This window comes from Caretta caretta, chromosome 3, assembly GCF_965140235.1.
Source record: "Caretta caretta isolate rCarCar2 chromosome 3, rCarCar1.hap1, whole genome shotgun sequence".
Taxonomy (NCBI): domain Eukaryota; kingdom Metazoa; phylum Chordata; order Testudines; family Cheloniidae; genus Caretta; species Caretta caretta.
Window position 1 is genome coordinate 51,402,439 of NC_134208.1, and position 22,383 is coordinate 51,424,821.

At 40.4% G+C, this 22,383-nt stretch overlaps 1 protein-coding gene across 1 annotated transcript in view; it reads right to left on the minus strand.

Annotated features, from left to right (window-relative positions):
* The window catches only part of EYS (eyes shut homolog), a 1,269,973-nt gene that overhangs the window by 77,296 nt on the left and 1,170,294 nt on the right, over nucleotides 1-22,383 (minus strand). Inside the window, exon 31 of the mRNA XM_075126509.1 lies at nucleotides 9,906-10,078. Within this exon, the coding sequence (XP_074982610.1) occupies nucleotides 9,906-10,078 (173 nt within the window). The remainder of the gene's footprint in view (nucleotides 1-9,905; nucleotides 10,079-22,383) is intronic.

Sequence of the window (22,383 nt, forward strand, 5' to 3'; positions counted from 1 at the left end):
TGAAAGGTTTCTGTTGTACACAGTTCCTGGGGTAATCCTTGTGCTTGTGTGCATTTCCTCAATGAGCCATTAACACTGTTTGGCCTTTTTATTTTTGTACCGGAAAGGCTGCTTATTGGTTTTTTCAACCTCACAACATGTTTCAGTAACACACACATAGCCAAACTCCATAACTTCACATACGACAATAGGGAGGGAGGTGGTGGAATCTCCTTCCCTAGAAGTTTTTAAGGTCAGGCTTGAAAAAGCCCTGGCTGGGATGATTTAGTCGGGGATCGGTCCTGCTTTGAGCAGGGGGTTGGACTAAATGACCTCCTGAGGTCCCTTCCAACCCTGATATTCTATGATTCTATGATAGCACATACAATCCAATGAGATACTAATGTCTAGCAGATCAAGACTTTTAGAATGATACCTCACAAGGCATACTTTGTACAAAACATATCCTAATTACATGACAGTGGTGAATATTGGGGTGCCAGGGTGTCACACTCAGCCTTTTCTAGTGTTGCTTTAAAATTTTATATTTGGGAAGTGCTCTGGGGAAAGAGGTTTGAGAGATTTAGAAGACCAAAGTGAGGGTGGAACTTCTTAACAATGCTTAGACAAATAGATGTCACAGATGGGCTAAACAGCTGCAACAAAAGTACAAAGCACCTCTAAATATAGATGGGGAGATTCTGACACTGCAGGTAAGTCACATATTTTGATATCTGCTGAACATCTGAACTTCATGAACACTGTCAAGTAGTTTTAAAATCATTTGTAGAGGCATCACTCCAGAATGTTAGTGACATTAGTGTGAGAAACCCTTCAGAAATACCTTAGACAGAAGTGACATGTTTTGGAACAGAATTGTGCAAGGAAAGAAAAGCATACTGAACAATGTACTTCTGAGACTGTCAACATATTCCCCTAACTTGACAGTTGCTGTAGGCAGGACAGCTGTTTTGAGGACACCTGAAAGAACTGATTGTTCCCATGATCTTTACTTTGGGTGTGTATTTGGGTTTGTTTACATTGGCACTTCATTGGCAAAACTTTTGTCGTTCAGGGGTGTTAAAAACACCCCCCCCCCCATGACAAATGACCAGGGAAGAGTATAAAAATATTGCTCAGGCATGCAGGAGTGAAATCAGGAAGGCCAAATCACAATTGGAGTTGCAACTAGCAAGGCATGTTAAGAGTAACAAGAAGGGTTTTTACACGTATACTAGCAACAAGAAGAAGGCCAGGGAAAGTGTGGGCCCCTTACTGAATGGGGGAGGCAACATAGTGACAGAGGATGTGGAAAAAGCTGAACTACTCAATGCTTTTTTTGCCTCAGTCTTCACAGGAAAGGTCAGCTCCCAGACTACTGCACTGGGCAGCACAAGATGGGGAGGAGGTGAGCAGCCCTCAGTGGTGAAATAACAGGTTAATGACTATTTAGAAAAGTTGGATATGCACAAGTCCATGGGGCCAGATGCAATGCATCCGAGGGTGCTGAGGGAGTTGGCTGATGTGATTGCAGAGCCATTGGCCATTATCTTTGAAAACTCGTGGTGATTGGGGGAGGTCCCAGATGATTGGAAAAAGGCAAATACAGTGCCCATTTTTAAAAAAGGGAAGAAGGAGAATCTGGGGAACTACAGATCAGTCAACCTCACTTCAGTCCCTGGAAAAATAATGGAGCAGGTCCTCAAGGAATCCACTTTGAAGCACTTGGAGAAGAGGAAGGTGATAAGGAACAGTCAATATGGATTCACCAAGGGCAAGTCATGCCTGACCAACCTGATTGCCTTCTATGATGAGATAACTGGCTCTGTGGATATGGGAAAAGTGGTGCACATGATATAACTTGACTTTAGCAAAGCTTTTGACACAGTCTCCCACAGTGAGAGTCCCACTATTCTTGCCAGCAAGTTAAAGAAGTATGGGCTGGATGAATGGACTATAAGGTGGATAGAAAGCTGGCTAAATCATCAGACTCAACCAGTAGTGATCAACAGCTCAGTGTCTAGTTGGCAGCTATTATCAAGCGGAATGCCCCAGGGGTCTGTCCTGGGGCCTGTTTTGTTCAACATCTTCATTAATGATCTGGATGATGGGATGGATTGCACCTTGGGCAAGTTCGCAGATGACACTAAGCTGGGGGGAAAGGTAGATACACTGGAGGGTAAGGATAGAATCATAGAATATCAGGGTTGGCAGGGACCTCAGGAGGTCATCTAGTCCAACCCCCTGCTCAAAGCAGGACCGATCCCCAATTAAATCATCCCAGCCAGGGCTTTGTCAAGCCTGACCTTAAAAACTTCTAAGGAAGGAGATTCCACCACCTCCCTAGGTAATGCATTCCAGTGTTTCACCACCCTCCTAGTGAAAAAGTTTTTCCTAATATCCAACCTAAACCTCCTCCACTGCAACTTGAGACCATTACTCCGTGTTCTTTCATCTGCCACCACTGAGAACAGTCTAGATCCATCCTCTTTGGAACCCCCTTTCAGATAGTTGAAAGCAGCTATCAAATCCCCCCTCATTCTTCTCTTCTGTAGACTAAACATCCCCAGTTCCCTCAGCCTCTCCTCATAAGTCATGTGTTCCAGTCCCCTAATCATTTTTGTTGCCCTCCGCTGGACTCTTTCCAATTTTTCCAGATCCTTCTTGTAGTGTGGGGCCCAAAACTGGACACAGTACTCCAGATGAGGCCTCACCAATGTCGAATAGAAGGGAACGATCACGTCCCTCCATCTGCTGGCAATGCCCCTACTTATACATCCCAAAATGCCATTGGCCTTCTTGGCAACAAAGGCACACTGTTGACTCATATCCAGCTTCTTGTCCACTGTAACCCCTAGGTCCTTTTCTGCAGAACTGCTGCCGAGCCATTTGGTCCCGAGTCTGTAGCCGTGCATGGGATTCTTCAGTCCTAAGTGCAGGACTCTGCATTTGTCCTTGTTGAACCTCATCAGATTTCTTTTGGCCCAATCCTCCAATTTGTCTAGGTCCCTCTGTATCCTATCCCTACCCTCCAGCGTATCTACCTCTCCTCCCAGTTTAGTGTCAACTGCAAACTTGCTGAGGGTGCAATCCACACCATCCTCCAGATCATTTATGAAGATATTGAACAAAACCGGCCCCAGGACCGACCCTTGGGGCACTCCACTTGATACCGGCTGCCATCTAGACATGGAGCCATTGATTACTACCTGTTGAGCCCGACAATCTAGCCAGCTTTCTATCCACCTTATAGTCCATTCATCCAGCCCATACGTCTTTAACTTGCTGGCAAAGTTAGGGTCCAAAGTGACCTTGAAAAGTTGGAGGATTGGGCCAAAAGAAATCTAATGAGTTTCAACAAGGACAAGTACAGAGTCCTGCACTTAGGACGGAAGAATCCCATGCACTGCTATAAGCTGGGTTCTGACTGGCTAAGCGGCAGTTCTGCAGAAAAGGACGTGGGGATTACAGTGTACAAGAAGCTGGATATGAGTCAACAGTGTGCCCTTATTGCCAAGAAGGCTAATGGCATATTAGGCTGCATTAGCAGAAGCACTGCCAGTGGATCTAGGGAGTGATTATTTCCCTCTATTCGGCACTGGTGAGGCCACATCTGGAGTATTGTGCCCAGTTTTGGGCCCCCCACTACAGAAAGGATGTTGACAAATTGGAGAGAGTCCAGAGGAGGACAACAAAAATGATTAGGGGGCTGGAGCACATGCCTTATTAGGAGAGGCTGAGGGAACTGGGCTTATTTAGTCTGCAGAAAAGAAGAACAAGGGGGGATTTGACAGCAGCCTTCAACTACCTGAAGGGGAGTTCCAAAGAGGCTGGAGCTCGGCTGTTCTCAGTGGTGGCAGATGACAGAACAAGAAGCAATGGTCTCAAGTTGCAGTAGGGGAGGTCTAGGTTGGATATTAGGAAAACTTTTTCACTAGGAGGGTGGTGAAGCACCGGAATGGGATACCTAGGGAGGTGGTGGAATCGCCATCCTTAGAGGTTTTTAAGGGTCAGCTTGACAAAGCCCTGGCTGGGATGATTTAGTTGGTGTTGGCCCTGCTTTGAGCAGGGGGTTGGATGGACTAGATGACCTCCTGAGGTCTCTTCTAACCCTAATATTCTATGACTCTATGATTCTATCCATCATCATCTGTGTCAATGGCATAGAATTAAATCAAGTACCTTGTCACATATGTTTTGGACATTGCCCACACACACACTTTGTTTCACTTTAGTCAAACACATTTTTCCTCAGACAAATTTTTCCTTTGACTTTTTTTATTTTTTGTGGGAAACTTTTGAAATGAAATAAAACAATATTTTAATTGTTTTAATTCAAAATGAAGTAAACTGTTTCATTTAATTCAGTTTGTAAAACCTGAAACATTTCAGATTCCCCCCAGCCCTTTTCATGGCCACGGAATGCAATAGAATGGAGGATGTGTAGGTTTTATCCCCACTTTTTTCTACTCTGTAACTTTTCAAAACTTCCTCAACTTTTGAAAATTTTTGAAAATTGAAACAAAAATTTAAATATGAAAAACATGAAAATGTTCATTTTGTTTCATTTGAAAATTTCTCATCATTTTAAAAAAATAACTGAACACACTATTTTCCCATGACAATTTTCACCTTTGATAAAACATCATTTTTTAGAGGAAATAATATTGACCAGATCTAATACATAACTTTAAGCACATGCATAAGTGCTTTACTGAACAGGGCTAGACTACTGAATCAGGGCCTTGCTGCATATTTATACCAGTGTGACTCCAGTATAGTGCATTGTGTGGTACATTCCACACTATATCCACTGTAGGCTTCCTGTCGCACTATAGAGCTTACTCAGGCAAGACAGGGAGCTATTAGCTGACAAATGGAGGCAGGAGATACTTTTGCTTCTACTCTTAGGTTTCTTGCCCTTTGTCTCCCAGGAGGAGAGAGAGGGGTCTGTAAAGCTGGAGAGGGACAGGGACCAACAATAGATTGTATATAGAGAAGGGGTGAGGAGGAAGCAGGACCTACACCTCATTCACACAATGGGATGGAGGAGAAGCGGGAAGGGAGCTGAGCTGACTTTGAGCTGCTGGGCTACTATCCTCTCTGCTTAGCTCCTGTGAATAACGTCAGCCAGCACAGCTTCTTCCTATTCACCCTTCCTCTATCTAAAATCTACTGTTGGCTCCTGGACAGCTCTCTGTCTCCCGTCGCAGGCTTTTTGGAGGGGAAGGCGAGAGAAAAGCAGGGTGCCCAAAGCTGCAGGAAGGCTGGGAATACCTGGGCTCCAGGAAAGCCTTACAGCACCCAGCAGCCACCACCTTCTGTCCCCATTCAGCAGGAAGAGAGACAGGCAAGCACTAACTAAGGGAGGGAAGGAAGATGGTATCTGATGTTAATTGGGAGAGGGCCGTTGGGACAGTGAAAAATAAGCACCCTGTTTTAACTGACAGGATTATTATCTCTCCAAACCTGGATAAAGACCCCTGCAACCCATGCACCAGGGCCTGAAATGACCAAAGTGTGAAGCACCTGTGTTTTTTCATAATCACACTAGAAACAATAGATGTATTGGCTTTTAGTACATATTATTATAAGATGCATATAGAATTAAGTTTTTTTTCACTATATAATGTATATAAATAATTTTTTCAGTTGGTAACACTCCTTCACATTAATCTATTATGGATTACAAAACAGATTTGATTCTTATAAACCATTATAATCTGTCATTTATAGCGTGGTGCACAACAACATACAGGTGTTCCACTTTTAGGTAATTTCACATATTACAATGACTTGCATCTCACACTGCCAGTTTTCTGGGTTGAGAGGTCTGAGTAACTCTATTGATGTCATTCCTAACTTTTATTTGACTTTCCTCAATATAGCATTAATTATGTGTTCTCTTTTCTCTGTGTTGTTTCCAAAGATCTGCTTGGCTTTGGAAATGATACCACTTATATAGTGGTCTGGGTTCAGCAAATGAAGATGACAGTTAAAACTTTCAAAAGTGCCTAAGCAATTTAAGAGCCTAAGATTCATTTATGAGACTATCTATGCATTGTAATAGTAAGCCGACAGTTATGTATGGCAAGGCAAATATGAAACAAAATTTAAAGATGTACTTTTTGAATTTTTAAAAGAATAGGCTAGGACCACAATCAGTGGAATAATAATCTAAAATAATTTCACCCATCCACGCTTAAGTTCTTTCCATCACCACAAGATTTAGACAAGATTTCAGTGGAGTTATACTTACCTACTTCAGGCTGAATTTGACTGATTGACTTTATCATTTGTCTCTTTCATATGCCTGTTACGGAATATTCATCACTCCCAAACTAGCATGGGCAAATTCAGTTCTCATTTATACTAATGTAACATCACTGACTTTCATGGCATATTCCTTATTTATACTAGTATAAGAGAGCTCAGAATCTGGCCCTCTGTCTTTAACCGTAGCTCAATACATTGCTTAGGCCAGGTTCTCATCTCATACTCAGAAGCAAAATGGAGGCATTAAAAAAAGGATTTTGTTAAGTAATGGAAAGGAGAAATAAGAAAAGAGGAAACTGCCTCTCTGTATCTTCCTTTGGAGACCCTCTCCCTACTTGAAAAACAGTCTGTTCTTGGACCTTTATGCTAACACTTCCTTAATAATATACCTGTTAAGATATACCTGCTTGCATTGTGTTCTGTTTACATTTTATGGAGTAGGTAGGACATTAGGAATGGACTGACAGCAAATGACCTGGAAAAATATCTCTAAATAGAAAGTACAACAAACCTGATAATCATCCAAGCAGCTCTCTCAACACTGGCCTGAAGCCTTAGAATATGCAGCTTTCTACCCAAGGAAATTCCCCTTGTGCATCTACTGTCAACAAGGTGCTACATTTAGACTGTAGACCTGCACTACTCTGAAGGTGACATTGTGTAACAAACACAGCTAAATATGAGCAACTCGCTTGCAGACAGATTTTCATTCCACAAAGCTTTTGTAACTTGGAGCCTGTATTCCCATTTCAGCATTTTAAAGTTGGTTGAATACATTGGGGGGAAATATATTTCACATGAAAAATGTACTGAGCCTTCGGAATGGCAAATATTACCAGAAAATGTAGTTTAAAATATGTATCATTGTGAGTAATATATGCATAGGTGACAGTCCACTGGGAGGGATGACTCCTTTATTCCTGTGTTGTAACATGTATAATAACACAATTAGGGATCTCATAAAATAGTATCACTTGCATATCTTTATATTGTAAAGAAGAAATATCAAACACCGAGGCTTGGTCTAAAACATTGTAATACATACATCTGGTCATCTCTGCAGGAATTATTCTTGCTTTTGGTTACATGAGAATACCCTACCCTTCTTTGCATCTGATGAAGTGAGCTGTAGCTCACGAAAGCTTATGCTCAAATAAATTTGTTATTCTCTAAGGTGCCACAAGTACTCCTTTTCTTTTTGCAAAGACAGACTAACACAGCTGCTACTCTGAAACCTACCCTTCCTGTTAGCTCTGACTCAGTGCTTCCTGGTATCCCTCCCCACTCTGCTCCTTACAATGGTATACACGTTGTGACTAACACTTTGGATCCAGTATCATATTCTTGCCTAATATGCAATTTTTAAAAATACATGTAGGAACTATATGTGTATACTTCCATTCTGGGGCTTCAATAACTAAACAGACCACTTTTGTCTCACTTTCGGGGTTTCTGAGTTCACCAGAATCTTGTAATAGAATCACAACTTTACATTTCCCTCTTGCCTCTCCCTGGCAGCCGGACAGGGAGCAGGACGGAGCCACTTCTGCCTGAGAGAGCCTGGCCGGGAGGCAGCAGCAGCCTGCTCCCTGCCCAGGCTCAGCTGCCAGTGACAGGGTCTGAGCATGCCAGCGGGAGAAGGGGGGGCTCAGTCCCTCCTCTGTTTACGATACATAATAGTTTAATCTTCTATGGGTTGTAACACTTTGGTCTAATTCCAATGAGAGGGCGCTGGCTGGTGTTGGTGGCTTGTGATATACAGGAGGTCAGACTAAATGATCTAGTGGTCCCTTCTGGCCTTAACCTCTATTACTCTATACTGAGGCCTTTGACAATTTAAGACCATTAAAAATCCGTGGCCTTGCTTTCATGTAATCCCTAGTTATCTGGCCAAATGCATATTTGAGTAATTGTATTCTGTTTATGTAAGTTTCTCTCTATTTTTAAATGAGATAAAGTATTCTTTATGGTGTAGTGTTGACATGAACTGTTAAACGGCTGTTGTTTTCTATCCAGGAGGTAGCTGCACTTTTGTTTAAGACAGCGACTACTTGTAATTCACAAAACTGTTGACATAGGTTATAATTCTGCTGTTAATTAGAAGGGTGAAACTGCCATTAAATTCTTAGAAGTTGAATTAATCTAGTGGAGGGTAAAATAGACCAAGCTGGTCATTCTAATTATAACATTACTTAGTACAGGGAGAACACTTATTGGGCTATACTACCAAGAATCCTTAGCAGGCGGCTGTTGGGTTTGTGTGTTTTAAGAGACTAGAAAATAAAGCATGGTGAATTGCTACAACAGAATTCAGGATTTCTGTCTTCTCTTACCACCATCCCACCCCCAAATGTACACAATATCACAGATGCCAAATTTTGTGACACTCAGTGTGTGACATTTTAGGCAAATTATTTCTTGAAATATTTAATATCATAATTTGAACTCCCTGCAATAGCTCTATACTTTCCTCAGATTTAGAACTCTGCACCAATGATGTAATCAAAATATGTATTTATTTATCTTGTGAGATGCATTTACTGTTTAATGATCATTTTTATTGGATTAGATAATGAGTCTTATCCTGCTGTCACTGTAACCTGCAACTCTGATTGATATCACAGAGTTTTGACATGGCTAAGAATTACAGTATTGGGCCCTCTGTGACTCAGTCCAGGCTCAGTTCACTTCTATCCCTCTATAATAATTTTTTTAATCACTTGGATTGATAATAGCAGCCATAAAACCCTACAATTTAAATGATCAATTGAAGGCTTGTGTATTCCTTAAATATGATTGTAGCAGGCTGAGGCCCTTAAGGTGACTTCTCCCATCTGGCCCTTTTAAATTGCCCTGAGTTCCCCTCATGCTAGCACCAATGTCTTTCAAAAACAAACAGAATGCAAAACAAAGCCTTCTTAACAAAAGTCTTTTCCTCCCAGGCATCTCTGCTGGGGTGCAGTCTTCCCACCTTCCTCCTCTACTTGGAGACCAGATCACACCACCAGTCATTTCTCCCCAGGATGGGAGAGATCAGCAGGCAAGCAATCCTTTCACTGCTAATGTCTCTCCCACTATGAGGGAAGAGGCACATTATATGCTGCCCTCTTTTCCAGAATTTATCATGGTTGGTTTTGCTGAGGAAGAGGGGAGCCTTGTCCCACCCTGCACTACAGGGATCCTTGTACTAGTCCTTTAAAGAAACTGTTGGCCGGGTTTTACTTTCTCCCAGAACTGGCTGCTGCCAGTTTCTATGCCTTTGTCTGCTCCCCCAGAATTCCAGGAATAAGGGTAGCCTGGCCTCCCAGAGTTCCCTCTCTGGCCTTAAAGGGGCAGTATATCCCCTTACAATAATGTTTGAGATCCACTGCAATATGCTAAACAGCTTTTCTTTGTAGACAATAGATAATGCTTCTTTAATGCCTAAGTCCTAAGTACAAATAGCATCTGTATGGTCAGTGAATTGCAGGAGAAGATATTGATATAAACTTGTATGATTTAAAAAGGCAAAGATAAAGAGGAGAAACATTGTCATCTTTATATGAATCAAGTCAACCTACTTGATTAACATTACTAATTCCCATCTATCCTCCTGCTCCTGTCCATCGACTCATGTCAAAACACCTTGCTAAATTTTATACCATCCTTACCATCACTGCAGAGGATTCCAGCTTTTCCATAAGGACAGAGGCAAACAGCATCTTGGCTGGATTTTGGAAAACAAGTAGCACCGTTCCCACATGGATTCTCGTCACAAGTTGCAAACTGACAAAGTTTTCCAGAGTAGAGTCCAGGGCATTCACAGAACCAGTTTTCTGTATCACTGATAGATTTAAATAAAAAACCTATAAATATCAAAATATTCTTAAAAGAAAAAGCATTTTCTTCAATTTCATAAAAATCCAAGGAGTTTCAGCTTTATTATTGGTTTCAGAGTAACAGCTGTGTTAGTCTGTATTCGCAAAAAGAAAAGGAGTACTTGTGGCACCTTAGAGACTAACCAATTTTTTGGTTAGTCTCTAAGGTGCCACAAGTACTCCTTTTCTTTTAGCTTTATTATTGAAACACTTTTTCCCTCTTTGCTCTAAGCTCATGCTTCAAATGTAAGCATTTTTTCAGTTTATGTAATTTACACTAGAAATGGATAACTGCTTTATAGGTTACTTGACTTAAAAGGCTCTACTTTCAACAACCCATGCTATATTTTTACTGTATTTCTCCTTTCATTTCACAGGATGTGACTTTTTTCAGAGCTTCTCATTCAGTATTTGTGGTCCTGCTTTCGGAAATAAAGCTTAAAATAACTGTTAAAGAAAAAACTGCTGTTCCCTAATGTCTTAAAAGGAGAGAGAAAGAGAGAGAGAAATGTAAACCCACACAGAACATCTGGATATATACTTAAGTATTTGAAATAGCACTTGAGAATACAGTAGGACCTGAAAGAAGATAGAAATTTAAATTGAACCAGAATATTGAAAAGTAACATGTCTTCCTGCATACTTCCTATGTTGTCATTTATGGAGACATTACATGAATTCAAAAGGATAAGAGAAAAATTAAGTTTTAACCAATCTTATTTTCTTTTGAATAGGGTGAGGAAAACAAATATTAGGCAGTTGTGTTAGGCCATTCATATACATTATTTTTTAAGACACATACATACCATGGTGGTGAGTGTGGTATAAACACCTAAATAGACAGAGACTTGCATGTGGTTAAAATGCTATATTAATGACTGAAATGCATGCCGTGCATCTCAGGTTATTGTGTGTTATTAGGATCACTATCATTAAAAGCTCCTGATTTATGATAGAAATTAGGTTGACAACAAGACGGATTGTTCTGTATGGTTGGTACAGATTCTCAACATCCTGAACTTGCAAACACATCTGTTCTGCACTTGATAAGGTCATACATGCCTACGGTCTGATTGCAAAAGATGTGATGTGAGCCATGTCAAACCACAGCCATTACATTTTTCCTGATAATAACATAATCCTTAGAAAGTTTAGTGATAAAAAGTCAAAGGAATGTGACTTTACAAAATATATTCACTGCTTACAAAATGCAGATAAGACAGACAGATTAGAGGAAATAATCTAGAGCTGAGAGAACTCCAGCATTTATTAACTGAAGACAATAAATAACTCTGCTGACAGTCTTTGTTTCTAACAGTTCATTAGTGTATTTCAAAACTGACCACCCACAGTTCCAGGAGAGGGAGAATCTCAGCTGGAAAGTCTACCAGAATGAATCCTCCTGAATAGTGCCTCCAGACACCTTTAAAAAAGAAAATTGCTGTCAGCTGCAGTAATAAATTTCTGTGTATAGTCTATTCTATTTATAGAGCTGCTGCAGAGACTGGGAGAGGAATGTAAAGGAAATACTGAATTGCTTTGGTTTGTGCAGCACTGAGGAGCCTGCTTTCAACAGTTTTAATATGTTATTATGGAGTTCAGCTAATTAAAAAAGCCATAATCCTACTGTGAAATCTTCCTGGAAACTTTCAACTGAGCTCAAAGATCTTCTTCTCTCTAATTAATTATCAGATATACTTATATATGTGCGTGGGAGAGTAAGGAACATCATTGGTGCTGGACAATATACAGTGAGCTTAATCTTTTTCTCTTTATAAAACCAAAGCCTTTACATTGGTGATATGCGTCATGTTCTAATAATACATTAACATTGCACATTTCTGTGTACAGTTATTTGTTGCATTCTGTGAAAGTTTGAAAATTACAATTTTGAGAAAAACAATTACTAGTATTCAGCATATATATCAAGAGGAGCAAGTACATAACACAATTTTATACATATTAACCTGCCAGAGCACCATCCCCAAAAATGAAGCAAAGCAAATGATTTTTAAAAAATCCCCAGAAATATAATGAATGGAAGGTATAGAGCAGGAACATATAATAACTAACCACAGAGGGAAAAATCACAACTAATTAATAAGCATTACTCAGTCAGAATACTGAAATGCAAAGTCACAGATGTCTTATTTTTGTCCTTTCCTACAGCAATCTGTGCCTGTGTCTGGTAAAAAAGAGTCAAGGACTTCCATGTTCCAGTGACAACAGAGATTAATTTAATGGAAGAAATATATAAATACTCCAAAGACCCGGGGCCTCTCTCTTTTCTTCCACGTGGGGTTCTGTACTGCTTTGCAAGCTGCTATAATTCAGATCTGTGCAAAATGGGTTCAAAGTGCTATCAAATCAGAATAGTAACATTTTCCACTCACACTGTACAATTGTGATTGACTTCAGGGTACAAATCATTGGATATTCATGTCCAGAAACTGAAGAGAGTGGACAACTAGAAGTCCAACGTAGGGGGACAGAAAATGCCTCAGCATCTTTATGAGGATATAAACTTAAAGAAAAATTTAAAGTGTCTTGCTGAAATAACTTTGTCCAATTGATGACCCATCAATAGAAATTCAAACTGTGGATAGCCCCTAACACAAAGAGGGCCCTGATCTCCAATTGAGGACTCTAGGAGCTACAGAAATACAAATACTAGAAACCACCATATGAGTTAAGAGGAGTCACGGGGAAGGGAAAGAAAATTCTGTGGACTGGGGTGGAAAAGGGAGGCATCATAATATTCTGCCTCCAGTCCTGTAGCGTGTGAGTAAACAGGTCTTGGCGAGAGGAGCTGCCCTCCATGCGTTTGTACTTCCCAGCCTCACAGAGTATTAACTGGTAAATTTTTGCTGATCATTTCCCACCTTTACTCTGGAATGCCTTTAACACTGGACTTTATCAGTACTTGGATAGGAAAAAAATCCAGAATACTTAGATGGTGCAGGAAGTGGTATTGATGGTGCAGTAGATGGAATTCTTCCCCCTGAATAAGTAGCAAACCAATTCCCCAGTTCAATGCTAGAGGATCAGTGTGGTATTGAGGTGACACCTTTAAGATGAGGTGAAGCTCTGGATGTGATCACATGTAGTCATTAAATATCCCATTGCCCTTTTTCTTAGACTAGAAAGGATGGATTATGACCAATTTCTAACACAGGTACAGTTGTTATCCATTGCAGATTCCATTGAATAAGTTATGTTACCAGATTTTCCCGTTACTTTGGGGTACGCTCATTTATTAGGTTTACTCTTTGGGGGGGGTGTGTAATTCTATCGATGTACTGCTTGTGTCACTTGTGTTCTCATATGGAGCTCTACTTCTCCCTGCTGCAAGTTCCCTCCCAATGCAGCTATCCTGGAGGATCTAGGTTCCCCAGGGCTGGGTTCTTCGAGCCCCAGAATGAGATGAACGAACACACACACATGTACACACACACATATTAACAGAGCACATCTAAGAGGACCGGGTTAATAAGCACTCCCAAGCTGACCCCTTATATGTCCCAGGACTCAGTAGGCTGGATTGAGTAGCACCTCCAAGCTGTCATCCTCGTATGTCCCAGGTTCAGTACATACGTACCTAACCCCACTTTCACATTACAATTTATTCTGGTAGTAATCCACTTGATGAGCAAACCCCACAGGACTTTTGGGTGCTGCAGGGATCTTTAGCTTAGGTACAAGGATGTTGCTGCAGAGCAAATGGGGAAGCCAAAAAACACCCATGAGGGGAGAGAGAGAGAGAGAAGCAACCAGCTTAACCATGAAAGTTATTTATTGCCAGGTAATGACCATACAAGGGGAGCCAAACAAACAAAACAGTGATCATATTAAATCTAGCTTAAATTTGATTATAAAAGTCAGGTTTAGAAAACTATAACTGATCACACAAGTCAGGGTCAGAAGGCTATACCTAGAGTGAGTGAGAGAAAGAGAGAGAGACAGACAGAGAGATGGGTTCTCACCACTCCATGAAGCTTGAATGGATCAGGGTTCCCAGGTGGTGGTGGTAGCAGAGGGTCTGGAGTGCTGGAGACAGGCAGAGCCCCCAGCATGATCAGTCAGGAGAAGATGAAGTCCCAATGGAACTGATGCAGATTTTGGATCATTACTTGAGCATGGGTAGCGGTTTTTGTAGGGAAAGAGCAATGGTTCAAGGGAGAACACTAGATTTGGTTATGCGTAAACTGATGGCTCAAGGGAGTATACCAGAGTTGTTTTGTTCCGGCTAGACAATAGAAGCTGATCATTCCTGGCTATGGGCGGTGTTCCTTGGAGGGAACTCACAATGCAATTAGGCAGCTTCTGTAATTTGGATACCAATAAAGGATTTATTACTAGAATTGGTCTGATACCTACTGAGCTAGTGTCCGCAGACATGGTTTCATTAACATCTGGAGCAGAGATCCCCCATCATGAAGTGCTTTTTTGCTTTTCTGGTCCCATAGTTCAGTGCAGTTCTTGCCTTGGAATACTTGTTCTCCATTCTGTATACTAATGGAGATGCCTCCCTGTCCCATCTTCAATGCAAATGAGGGTAGGGGGAGTTCCCTTAATCCTGTTACCCTTGTCTGGAGGGGTTTAGGTGTGTCTCCTTTTCATTGCTTTTCGTAAGTCTTTCATCTGATCAGCTTTTGTTCAAGCAGAGGCTGGGGGTGTGTGGGGGGGAAGGTCTTTCATGAGTCAGATAGCCTGGGTACTGCACCCTGGTTCCCCAAGAACACAGAGCTGACAGGTAACAGTTATTCTTCTTTCCTTCCTGTCATAATTGTTGTGGTGTTGTTGTGCAGTTTTATACAGACACTATTTCCACACTACCTAGTGATTTATCCTGAGTAGGTGAAGTGATTTGTTTCTTCATCTCTTACTACTGTTCAGACAATATCCCTCCTATCCCACACCACTTTTGAATCTCTTTCTGGTTTCCCATTGTCCATTGTAAACCTCTCAGTGCCTTAGTGTCTCCATCTGTGGGGATATTGCTACCCACCAAACTTTCAAATTGCTCTTTGAACCTTGATGAAAGGCACTGTATAAAATTGTATTATTTGCATATCAGGCAATCCTGATACCTGATACTCAGTCCTGGTTTTCCTCTTCATGTATGTGAGAAGATACATTAGTAAGGTGGCTAGTATGTGAGCATGATTAAAAGGTGGAGCATTAAACACACCTTAGCTATGATAAAATTAAGGTACATGAAAAATTTAGAGCCTGCAATGTGCCAGTGGGTTCAAAATTGCGCAACCCAAGTGCTTTTAGTACCATCACCACATTGCAGCTCATTGTGCATGTCAAACATGTTAACTGTGGCATGAAGAATGTAGAAGTTTGTGGGAAGAAATTTCCTGCAAAAATTTTCTGAGAATAAATTGTAGATTTACATCACTCACAGACTGCCTAAAGTTCTTCTTCTTCTTTTCTTTTAAATATTAAGGGCTTAAAGTAGCTTCAGTCTTTATCAATTAAAACTTTTAATTCGTAATTACTTTTTTACACTTGGAAAGGTTAAATCTCTTCCTGGAAAGGGCTGACTTGATGTAAAGATGGATTGGTTTCTTCCTTTGAAAACCTCACTCAATAGCCAACCCCCATTGCAATGCACTGTAGTGGGAAGCAACCTTATCTTATTAATGTCTTTAATGTCAAAGGATAGTTTATAAAAAAGACATGTCTCCCTAGTTCACAGCAGGGTTTTTTCCAGTATATAATGTACCTGCCAATCTTATCTTGGACTATACAATTCCAAAAAAATCTAGTCAGACTTCCTGCTGCTTTAATGCTTTCAACCATCTTTGCCTCAGCAGCAGTATCAGTTCTAGAATCAGAATGCTTTTTGTTGGATTTACTGTTTTGAGCCTTTTTTCCTATCAGGATTTATTATTTTGAGAGCTCCGGTGATTTAGTTTAAATTTCCTTTCCTTTCACTGGAAGCAGTTTCTAAATTGCTTCTCTCCCTTAAGCCAATGCTATGTCATCTATAAGCTAGACAGTTTTTGAAAACTGTACTCCTGAAAACACTTTCAAAACTGGTTTAATCCATTCACGCTACTACACCGTGAACACGGTCTCTACTCTAAACTCTGTTTCAATCAGGCACATGTCCACAGTTCTGTTATTTGTTTCTAGGATAGATTAAAAACTGCATTCTGCCAACTGTGCAACCCACTTTTAAACCACATTAGTAAGGTTCTTTAACTCAGTTTAGACATGCTAGTGTGGAAAGGCTTGAATCACAAGGTGAGAAAGCGATCCAAGTCCCTTGTGTCTCTTTTCCAATTTACAAGAAAGAACGAGAGCACCTTGCAAGAGAAATGCTTACTTTTTAAAAGCTTTTCACAAGGTCCCTCACCAAAGGGTCTAATGCAGAGTAGGCAGTCATGGGATAAGAGGGAAAGTCCTCTCATGGATCAGTAACTGGTTAAAAGGTAGGAAACAAAGGGTAAGAAAAAATGGTCAGTTTTCACAATGGAGAGAGGTAAATTGTATGTTCCCCAAGGGTCTGTACAGGGATCTGTGCTGTTCAACATATTCATAAATAATCTGGGAGCAGGGGTAAACAGTGAGGAGGCAACGTTTGCAGATGATACTAAACTGCTCAAGATAGTTAGGTCCAAAGCAGATAGTGAAGAATTACAAAGGGATCTCGCAAAACTGGGTGACTGGGCAAGAAAATGGTAGACGAAATTCAATGTTGATAAATGCAAAGAAATGCACATTGGAAAATTCAATCTATACATACAAAATTTTGGGGTCTAAATTAGCTGTTACCACTCAAGAAAGAGACTGTGGAGTTATTGTGGATAGTTCTCTGAAAACATCTGCTCAGTGTGCAGCGGCAATCAAAAAGAATTAACAAAACATTAGGCAGCATTAGGAAACAGATAATAAGACAGAAAATATCATAGTGCCAGTACATAAATCCATTGTGCACCCACACCTTGAATACTGCATGCAGTTCTGGTACTCTATTAGAACTGGAAAAAGTATAGAGAAGAGCAACAAAAATGATTAGGGGTATGTAACAGCTTCCATATGAGGAGAGATTAAAAATACTGGGACTGTTCAACTAGGAGAAGAGATGACTGAAGGGAGATATGGCAGAGGTCTATAATTTAATGACTAGTGTGGAGAAAGTGAATAGGGAAGTGTTATGAATGAGGTAGTCAGCTCTGCCACTCCATTACAAAGACTAAGTATGTGTGTGTAATATCCCTTTCTTTTACCCTGTGTCTGTCTTGTCTATTTAGATTGTAAATTCTTTGGGGGCAGGTGCTATCTGCTGCTCTCTTTGTAAAGTGTCTAACACAATGTATAGCCATTTAAACACAAAAGATGCTATGAGAATGCTACGTACTAGCATTATTAATGATACTACAGGAAATCAGAAGTAAGCAATTATTGTGCTGCTTTTTTTAAAGTACATAATCTTTATTGATAACATGGGTTTGTCAGTCTTGTAGGTTGATCTTTTACTTTGATTGCTGCCTCAGTTCTGCATTTCACACATTTCTGAATGATGGCTGTGTATTATGAAAGGTTTAGTGACCTAAAAAGTGTGAAATCAAATGCTACAAAACTGAGCGTTGACATTTTTCAAATATGCAAGAACTGCACCAGTGAGAGTTGTAGAGAATTAGCATAGTTGGAAGACACACTACACTGAACTAACTGAGAATGTATCAGGGAAAAAATGGTGCGTTATGTTCGCACCTTTATAACTGGTACAAAACATTGTTTGCTTACCATTTTCCCAAACAGAATAGACTTAAAATATCTGATGTGATTAGACTCCATTAAATCAGACATTAGGGAGATCACCTAGACCAGGTAAAATGGTCTGACTCATTTACTTGTAGCTAAGTATAAGTGGCTGCCCTAGAAAAGCAGGTGTATTGAAGTATCATTTCTTATTTTAAGGGCAGACAAGTGATTGGATGACTAACAGAAACTGACCCAAGTTTTCAGGGTTTTTTAAGGGAAAGAAGTAATTTTTCTTCCCAATGAGATAAAAATGCTGATTAATTTCTTTAAGTATGGTACAATATATCATGGTGCAATATCAATAAAATTAGACTGGCTCCATACATAATGACATCATATCAACTGAAAGGGGACTGAAAATGAAGAAACAGGCCTGGTAGCTGTGTGATTAAAATGAAAAGGCCTTGAATAAATGCCTGGGATATTATCTTTTTTAATACAATGGTTTGCTTTCAGTGACACAGGTGTGCAGAGTAGTTCTGTAGAGACACAAAGTAGATATATATGAGTTAGTTGTAGGAAAAAATGTCTAGTAATATGCTCTAGGCTTTTAATTTGTAGCAAGAATGTTTCTTCTGTGATGTAAACCTGCTGGTTGTAACTAAACTTTTCTGTTTTCTGAAGATTTTTTTTTTCATTGCTGTCTTCCAGTATTTTGTTATGTACCAATCTGAAGTTTAACCATGTAAAACAGGTGGATGGATAATGAGTGACAGTGATCTGATACTACTCCACTGAATTAATTCTAGTGTTGGCATATTGTAAAGAACTGGCTGGTAGTGTGTACTGTGACGGGGCAAGGCCAGATGGCTACAGAAAAGTAGTGGGAGATAGATATATTAGCTCCAGGCTAAACAAATCCCTGGTACCAGGATAAGTTAAATGGCAGCTGCTTCAGGCCAATTAAGACACCTGGGGCCAATTAAGAACTTTCCAGAAGGCAGGGAGAACACTAGGTTGATTGGGACACCTGAAGCCAATCAGGAGCTGGCTGAAACTAGTTAAAAGCCTCCCAGTTAGTCAGGTGGGTGTGGATGTCAGGAATTGTGGGAGGAAGTTGTGCTGTTGGAGAGACTGAGCAGCACACACCATATCAGGCACAAGGAAGGAGGCCCTGTGGTAAGGGTGAAGTGGAGCTTGAGGAAGTGGGGGACAGCTGTGGGGAAGTAGCCCAGGGAATTGTATGTGTCATGTTTCTAAAAGGTCAGCTACCATAGCTGATACTATTAGGGTCCCTGGGCTGGAGCCTGGAGTGGAGGGTGGGCCTGGGCTCCCCCTTTACCCTCCCCACCCGATTAATCACTGAGACTGGGAGACAACAGAGACTGTGCAAGGGAGGATAGCTTCTCCTCACCTCCCTTGTTGGCTTATGATGAAAATGGCTCAGTAGACTGTGACCCTTGTCTCTAGAGAGAGAAAGATTACGTGGAGGGTCACAGTGAACCTCTAAGGCTAGTGAAATCTGCCAGGAAATGCGGGACCCACGGAGACAAAGACAGAGCTTTGTCACAGTATGCATATCACTATGCACTTCTGGATGGAATTACAGCTGCTCATCTGTGTCTCAGGACCCTATACTGCTAACAGAACACAGGTTATCGTTAATGTGTTAGTAGTAGGGGGCTGTGCTTTCAGAGAAGGAAAATCTAGGTTCTAGCCATGCTTTCACCATAAAGTAGCCACAAAATGTGCAGCACAGCAAGTGCCAAATATTGCTCCCAGTAACTACTGTTCCAGGAGAAGGAACTTCATTCAAAGTGGCTTCAAGTACCATTGTGGAGGTAGAAAGGATAGAAAGGATAGTTAAATATCCAAACTATTTGTAGACAGGTAATGGTTTAATAATATATGGAGGTTCTTGAACTTCTCCAGACTCACTGGTCCATCACTAATTAGGATGATGGGCCAGATCCTTAGTTGAGGTAAGTTAGTATATCTGTATCAAAATTAATGTAGCTATGCCAATATGTACCAGCTACAGATCTAGACCAATATGAATAATCAGATGTAATTATGAATTGAAAAAATATGTGCTGCAACTACCCTCAAAAGGTAGTAAGACCACTGACTAAGCAGCTTACATTTTAACTATTGAGAGGCAAAGTTGTGAGTAATTATTGCTCAAACAAACAGTAGGCGTGGGCAGGTTTGAAAAGGTCAGCTATGAGGATGGTAAAAATGACTTTTGTTGAATACATTATGGTGGAACTGTTGTGTCACCAAAGTTGAAGTTGAATTCTGTCTGCGATTAAAGTAGGGGAGTTCATTCTCAGTTTTATATAAAAAAACACTGTAACTTCTCCAAATTTTCTGAGGAGCATCAAAAAATTGATTAATTAGTTTCTGAGTTCTAATCAACAAAAAATTGGACCCAGAAAAAGTTTTCACTCTGAGTCTCATGATTTTTGGGGTCTCTACAACTGTAGAAAATAAGCAATGTGTACATAGTGAGGGTTGGTTGGCTCTCTGGGGTTATGTAATTTTGTGTTTTAAATTAATCAGAATGATAGTGTCATATGTTATAACTGAATTTTATATGCCATTGCCAGCCAATGGAGAACATTTGCTACATTTCCTACTTCCATTCTCTGTTTTGGCATGCAAAGTCTTTTTAAATGGTTTAGGAAAGGACTATAAAACTAACTTTTGACACATTCTCCATACTATTTCCAAACATCCTCAGCTGGGGCCAGGGAGTTAATGTGGTGCATGGGGAATGGATTAGACTAGTGAAGGAGAATTTGTATTCTGTTTGTGAACTGTTCAGCCAGTTCAAGAGCAAAGTTCAACAGTTTCACAGAGGTCCTGGTCTGGTACAAATACGCAGCAGCTGTGTTAAAGATCCTGGTTGTTATAAAACTGTTAGCTGGTTCAGAATCTCCAGCATAGTAGCTGTTGACTTGCTGAAGATTACAATTTCGGTGGAACTGTCCAGCCTGCTCCTCAATCAGCTGGTTTTGTGAAGCTCACAATCTATAACACAATAGCAGTCACTTTAATGAAGAACAGGATTTTCATGAACCCATTCAGCCATGCCAGAAGTTCCTGAGACATCTAGATTCTGTTCTTTTGAAAAAAGAGTCAATGCTTTGCTGAAGATCCTATCTGAAAAACCTGGGAAAATAATACACAAATACACTATGTTTTGTGACAGGTAGTGTTGCTCTGCACATAAAATACCACCCCCAACCCTGTGTGTGTGTAGTTGTCACCGAACTGTGCAGAAGAGACAGTAGAGGGGGCAATCTGGTTTATTTGTGGTGGAGGTGAGAAGACGGAATTTAGGGAAGGGTGAAATTGGAAGGCTGGCATCCATACTGAGAAAGAGTGAAGGTTTTGATGTGTTCTCTGTATTGTGTATTGTGATAGTGCTAGGAATGAGGTGTGTTTCTGGGTGGAGTAGAGGGTATGTATTGTTGGTAGCCATAACTTAAAATGTAAGTACATTAAAAGTTTGAGTGATATCTTGGCTCTGTTGAGGTCAATGGCAAAACTCCCGTTGACTTCAATGAGGCTTGTATTTCACTAATTACATACAGTGCAACCTTAAGTGTGACACACAACTCTGTGTTCTGTATATTACTAAAACCTTTATAAGCAACTATGCCTTCCATAAAGCTTTCAAAACAACAAAGATAGGAAAAGGTGGTTGTTGACTAGTGTTTATTAGCCAATTTGCCACCAGAAGTATGGAGAATATGCTCTGATAAATTCATCATTATAATTAATTAGTTTCACTCATTACATGCCAAACAGGCTCCTTCATCCTTTAAAACTGGTATTTTCTGCTCTTGCAATTTGCCCGGTCTGCTTACAATGCCCTTTCTTTTTAAGCTGCCAAAAGGTCAGTTGCTGAATTGTTTTAAATGTAGCATTACACATAGTCTTTTCATTTGTCACACAGTAATGAAATTCAAGTCATGGAGATCTTTTTGAGGGAAGTGGACACTTGGCACTGGCTTTTGCTTGTTTCTTTGTTGATTCAATTGAGCATAAAAAAAAAAATCTTGGCCTGGATTTTACCTGCAGTATGATGGTAAAGAAAAAATATGGAGTCCATTTCAATATTTTCTGTTGCTGTTGAAAGGAGTCTGACTCTGTCTTCCTGGATTTTGAATTATTAAAATCATCTGCGGTAAAAGGTCCTGCAACTAGGTAAGCTACCTTTAACAACAGTACACATAAAGAGCCAAATTCTTCCCTGAGCTATACACAGGCCAGCACACTGGCTTTGTTAACCATGGCAGCTAGGCTGAAGGCATCCAAGCTTTTATCTACTGCTGCTCTTCATTTCTTTTCCTCTGGGCAATTAATGTACAGGCTACTATCATCCCCTACACTTACAGGAAAGCTATCTCTACAATTTTGAATACACAGTTTCCTTGCTATTACTTCACTGAGGGATAGGTCCTAGCAGATTCCTGGGAGTCTTCAGAGGGCTTCTGGAGGGCCCCAGGTCTCTGTTTGGGCTTCCCAGTTCTCCTCCCAT